A 6,030-nucleotide genomic window follows, 5' to 3' on the forward strand; every position below is an offset into this window, starting at 1 on the left:
GCCTGACATCCTGAATTACATCGTTGTTTCAGATTCTGTCTGCTGTCAAGAGGATGTGTATGTCCAGAAGTCAGATTTCCCTACTGTTATTAGGAACAGGAATTAACAGAAAAGTTTAAAAGTCCCTTTTCCTTCTGGAGCCAAAATGGAAGATCTGGAAGGGGATGTGAGCACAGAGCCACCATCTTATTGAGGGAGGGGTACAGAGAACTGTGAAACTAGTTCCATGAGTCCAAGGGGCTTTAAACTTGGGTTTTCTTACGCAGCAGCATTCTTATACCATATGACTTTTCAAATGTGTTTTTTACAGTTGTTAGAAGTAAATGACTGGATATAATCCAGTGAACAGTTAAGCACATGCAGATGAGTGTAACATTCCTGGTTTGCAGCCTGATAGAGCAGTGCAGCAAGGGCTGTAGGGTGCAAGGAGCGAGACATACATGCCCAGGTCCCCCTTGTGAAGTTTGGAAATGCCTACACTCCAGCAGGTGATTAAGAAGTCTGACGGTATATCTCTGCAGGGCTAAATTCAGCTATGAGTTTAGTAAAAAGATTTCAAAAAAGAAATGAGTAAAAAGAATATCTTTTTACTAAATAAACTCTTACTTTAGGGAAACCAGACACGGAGGTAAAAGAAGATGAGGAGTACAAGCGTGTTGACTTTACTAAAGTTCCAAAGCTGAAGGCCGTTTTTCAAAAAGAAAATGGTAAGCTTTAAAAAGGTGGTATCTCCTTTTTAATGTGGTAGAACTTCTTTCAGGCCATAGTTCAGTTCAACTCTATATTGCTTTTAGTCTAGAGTGGACATACCTGTATTTCCAACACTGAAATCATTAATGCAGACATGTATTTTGGGATAATGCCAGCTATGTTGAATTTGACACACCATTTGTCAAATGGTGCAGAACCTCTTTCAACCCAGTTTCATTTCGGAGATACTCGTGGACCACATTCCAGCGGTGGATGGGGCTGAAGGCAAGGCAAGACCAAAAATACCAACATATTTTAGCTTAAAGCTCTTACTGCCATTAACCATGCCTTAGGAGAGGCATTTCAGCCATGTAGAATGGGTAAAAAAAAACTGCACAAAAGCTGGGAAGCCACCAAATGATTGGTGAGTAGGGAAAAGGGTGGGGCTAGGGGAAGGGGGCATGGTATATGGGGGAACCCAGTGTAAAAGTCAAAACAGTACTTTTCCTCCTCTCAGTAGGCATCTGAACATGCTCAGTTCTGCTGTTCATCTCATTTAGACACTCTGCCAGCATGTCGTGGCCTTGAGCAAGCTCTGTGAAGCCGCTTGTAAAGACAGTTGTGTTTTTTTTCCTTCTTCAAAGACAGTCCTGAAAAATCTCAGTTTGAGTCTCAGCGAAATAACATCATTTAGTATAGACTCAGACTTCATGGTCTTCTCGCCCAGGGGTCAAGAGTCTGGAATATAAAGCTGGTTATGAGTCTGGGGTCTTCTGTAGGCTCTTCTTGTAGGCCTCTCCCAGATTAAATCAGCCATCTTTATTCTTTGTTAACCCTTTTCAGTACCGGATTAACACCCAGGTGGACCAGATTTGGCTCCTGGGCTTAAGGATCTGCACCGCTGCCATATGCCCAGTGCTTTGAATCTACATAGTGACTGGAACACTGTATTCATACCATTTTTCCTAAAGGATGGTTACTTTTTTCAGGAACAGTAACTGCTGCCAATGCCAGTACACTGAATGATGGAGCGGCTGCTTTGGTTCTGATGACATCAGAAACAGCCAAGCGACTGAATGCTAAGCCACTGGCTAGAATAGTAGGTAAGAATCTTCTTGCCTTTCTAGTGGAATTTTAGGAAATGCTGGTGTAATCCTCACTTGATCGTAGATCTTATTTAATATGGGTTAGGCTGAAAGGGCTGCTTTTTGATCAAAAGATGCTGTCATGGTCTGAAATTTTGCTAGACTCTCAGGTATAAAATTCTGGAGGATATTGGCCCTCTCAGCTGTTCCTCTAACATTGGGTGCTTCAAATATCTTTAAAGGACTGATCTCCAAAAGGTTGCCAGAGGAGCTGTAAACACATCTGATTCAGGGGTCACTGCAAGAATAAAACTTCAAAGCTTTTTACATGAGTATCATAGAAATAAAATAGCCCAAATAACAAGATGTTTCCTTTCTGATTTGCATTTATGTTTTTGCAGCTTTTGCAGATGCTGCTGTTGATCCTATTGACTTCCCAATTGCACCAGCACATGCTGTTCCTAAGGTAGGAACAAAAGTGGTCATTTCTATCACTCCTCTGCCTTAAAACTAAAATTTTCTTTAAAGCATCCTTGCTAATATTTCACATCTCTTTTATCCCAGTTCTTCAAATAGTAATATATTTCAAAGGTTTTCAAAAATACTGAATAAAAAGAATATTGAAAGTCTCAGTTGTTTTTTTTTAAAGTATGTTTTGGTCCTATGCTTTTAGTTCCCTTTTTGCATTTGCTGTTTAGAAAGTATGTTGTAAGCTGCTTTGAGCATTTTGTTATGGGGCAGTATACAAATGTTATATATACATTAACTTTTAACTGTAACGAATTAAAAGACAAATCAATCCCTCTTTGTAGTTCTTACCAAATAGAAACTCTCAAACAGCAGTGTTGGTGTTTTTTTTCTTCTTCCAGATACTTAGTCAGACAGGACTCAAAAAGGAAGATATTAAAATGTGGGAAATCAATGAAGCATTCAGTGTTGTTGTCCTAGCAAACATTAAAATGCTAGATATTGATCCACAGAAGGTGAACATTCATGGAGGAGCAGTCTCTTTGGGACATCCAATTGGGTAAATGAAGTAATACACTTCTCTACACAATAAGGGGAATGCTTTATTGTAGGCAGTATCTGAAACCCTTTTTCCCCCAAAGCAAAAACAAATGCTTATGATACAATCATTGTATAGTTTTGGTGGCAGCAGTACTGCTAGTTCCCTTGCATTGTGTCCATTTAGTTGAAGATTATCACTGCCTTGAAACAGTATTTGAAATGGTGCTCATTTTTGGAAGTATTTGTTCTTGATATTTTTAAAAATGTCATCTTGGAACTATGCAGAAAACATCCACAGGTATTTACTCAGATTTAAATCCTGAGACATCGGAGAGTTGTTGCAAGTCAGAGTAGTCAGTCCTACGTTACTCAATGGACTGACCTAGTACAAAGCAATTTATTTTAGGTTCTTGTGCCCTACCTATCTTCTACTTTGCCCCATTTTGGCTTGCTTTTCTAGTCTTCCTCTCCTCTCTTCCCCCTTGACATACCTGAATCCGCACCCCACTGTCAAGGTGCTCAGTGGCCAGGTGTTGTCACAGCTGCCCGAGAGAGGGTTTGCTTGGTTGTTGCCCTGAGAACTTGGCTGTAGTAGGGGTGTTGAACCTCTTTCAGCCTGAGAGCTGGATTCCATTTTGGATAAGCTCAGGGGCTGCATTCCAGTGGTGGGTGGAACTGAAGGTAAAGGGGTGAGACCAAAAATACCAAGATAATTTAGCTTAAAGCTCTTACTGACAGTAGTTAAGCCTTAGGAGAGGCATTTCACCCTTTTAGAATAGAAAAAAAAAAACCTGTACAGAAGCCAGGAAATCACCAAAAGATCAGTGATTGGAGGAAAGGGGGCATTGCCTGCTGGGGAACTCTGGAGAGATGCATTTGGCTCCCAGGTCTGCGATTCCTCACCTCTGGGCTATTCTTATAAACTGACTAAATAGAATGTGAGTGTCCCAGGGTCACTCACTAGGCTTCATAGTTGAGTTGGAAGCTGTTTATCCCTATATGTTGCTCAAAACACATCGGCTGAAAAGCGGATTTTAAGGTTAAACAAACGTTATCAACTCTTATCAGCGGTCATTGAACCTCAAACTGAATTGGTGTGCTTTTTCTATTTTAGGATGTCTGGAGCAAGAATTGTTGTTCATATGGCTCATGCATTGAAGCAAGGAGAGCATGGCCTTGCTGGAATTTGCAATGGAGGAGGAGGCGCTTCTGCAATACTGATCCAAAAATTGTAGGCGCTAACGTAAGCCTTCAGACTCAAACGACCAAATGGCTGTTACAATTATTTATGGAATTGCAACACAGACCCTTAGACTCAGTCTGTCATTCTTTAAAAGAAAGGAAATGGGTTTTTTAACTGTAGCATGCTTCAGTATATGTGGTTTTTATACCATAGGGCCTATAAAACATGTTGGCTAAAATTCCAATCAAAGACAATAAAGATTGTATACATCATGATTGACGGTAAACGATTACTATAATACATTACATTTTTTTTAAAGGTAGGGCTGTCACAAATCCCTTCTCTAGGCTCAGGGATGGGCAGACTCCAGGCATGTCAGATTTGAACGTTTAAATAGAATCCCAATATCCCCCCAATTAGAGCCAATTGCAAAAGACATATTTATCATTAAAGAACAGGGTACTTCCAATCACATTCTCAGGCTAGGGATTTGTTTGTACCAAGACTGAATTCACAGTCCTCTTGGGCTACCCCAACCTCTCCATTTCAGCAGTTACTGGAAAAAAAATGTTTTGCTATTGTTAGACAATTGGGTCCACCCTACTCTAACTAATAGCATCCTGGCGTTCTCTCCCTCGCTCTTCTCTCCCCGCCACACGCACACACCTTGGGAAAGCACACATAGTCACAGCAACCTGTAGTCCTTCAGGTCAGAAAAGGATGTAAAGGTGTTGTCAACTCAGTGGTCTCGATTCTAGCTTTTTGCCAAGATAAAAGACTTGTCTAGACAGCAGATACACTGCTTCTAGTATTTGTTTTGCCTTCCTGTGTTACCAGCAAACTTGTCCATCTTATTGCCATTCCAAAACCCAGAACATTTATGAACAAGTTAAAGAGCACTGGTCTCAATACAGATTCTTAGGAGATCCCCATGTTTGAACAACCTGTTGCAAGAACTATTTATTCTGCTCTCTGTTCTTTAACCAATTACTGAACTGTAAGAGGACCTCTCATCCCATGACTAGTAGGAGAGGGACTTTCAAAAGGCTTTGGACAAAGTCCAAGAAAACAATCGCCTGGTTTGCATGTAACGGCAGCAAATCATGGGTTAATCAGTAGTTAAACAACTTACAGTTAAACCCATGATTAGTATCCAGATTTGGCTATCACATAGCAACCTTCAACTGAAGGTTAAATATTCAAAAAGACTGCAGAACAAGCCCAGCATTTGCTACTGTTATGTGCAAACAGGGCCAGTGTCTGTTGAATCATTATTATCCATATGCATGTTGGCACTCTCAAAGAACTCAAAAGATAGTCAGCAAATACTTTAGTGTGAATTGAAATTCAGAGTGTCATCTACATATTTGCTCTCTAAAGGGTCAGGAGGTAAGGGATGGGCTTACATCCATGACCAAATATCTTTAAAGGACTGTCTGCTATGGAACACTGAAATATGTTATCTGTCTATAATGTGGGTTCATCTAGCATAGCTCTAGACTGAATCACATGCAAATCTCCATCATCTATGAGAAATGTAATTGTGCATTTCAGTGTACCTCTGCCACTTGGGTATTGCCCAAGTTATCATCCTCATAGGTATTTATATGTCTAATTTGTATTAAGGAAGAATTGCAAGAGCAGCTACTGACAACTCAGAAGGTATACTTGAAATAACTTTCTAGTAACTAGTCTTTAAAGATACGCTCAGAGCTAACGTTTGTCATTTAGAACTTTACAAAGGATTGCTTAGGAACCTGATAACTTCTCTGGCAAAGGTCTGAGTTTGTCTACGTGGTGGTGTATCAACAGGGTACTTACCTATCTGAATCTTTTCTTGACTGACATTAACTTTTCCTACTACCTTAAATGCTTGGAAGTGACCAAAACTGTACAGCTTGAACCACTTTTCAGCAATTTCATTACACATGTTCTGGAAGAGGAACTGTTGCCCAGGGTGTTCGTGCGTCTGTGTTACGTTCAGCTACCTGAGGAGAAGGCAAGACTCCTCACACAACTGCAATCACCGGGGGGGGGGGGGGGGAGGAGACACACAGCAGGGAA

The 6,030-nt window shown here is 40.6% G+C and overlaps 1 protein-coding gene across 13 annotated transcripts in view; it reads left to right on the forward strand.

The window, feature by feature from the left end:
* Positions 1 to 6,030, forward strand: part of ACAT1 (acetyl-CoA acetyltransferase 1) — a 39,496-nt gene that overhangs the window by 10,112 nt on the left and 23,354 nt on the right. For 6 of the 13 annotated variants that reach the window (XR_014788982.1, XR_014788978.1, XR_014788979.1 and 3 more), the window contains exons 8-12: positions 612 to 707; positions 1,680 to 1,793; positions 2,177 to 2,241; positions 2,645 to 2,802; positions 3,898 to 4,026. Coding sequence is in view for 4 of the 13 variants with exons in the window: in XM_084842739.1 (XP_084698865.1) it covers positions 612 to 707; positions 1,680 to 1,793; positions 2,177 to 2,241; positions 2,645 to 2,802; positions 3,898 to 4,018 (554 nt within the window). In the remaining 9 variants the exon portion in view is untranslated. Of the gene's footprint in view, positions 1 to 611; positions 708 to 1,679; positions 1,794 to 2,176; positions 2,242 to 2,644; positions 2,803 to 3,897; positions 4,059 to 4,102; positions 4,239 to 6,030 lie in introns of those variants that run through there. The other 7 variants (XR_014788986.1, XR_014788983.1, XR_014788984.1 and 4 more) reach the window with 2 other exon arrangements.

Source organism: Heloderma suspectum, chromosome 3 (assembly GCF_057233095.1).
Source record: "Heloderma suspectum isolate Gila_16-S chromosome 3, 16-S_ref, whole genome shotgun sequence".
Lineage (NCBI taxonomy): Eukaryota > Metazoa > Chordata > Lepidosauria > Squamata > Helodermatidae > Heloderma > Heloderma suspectum.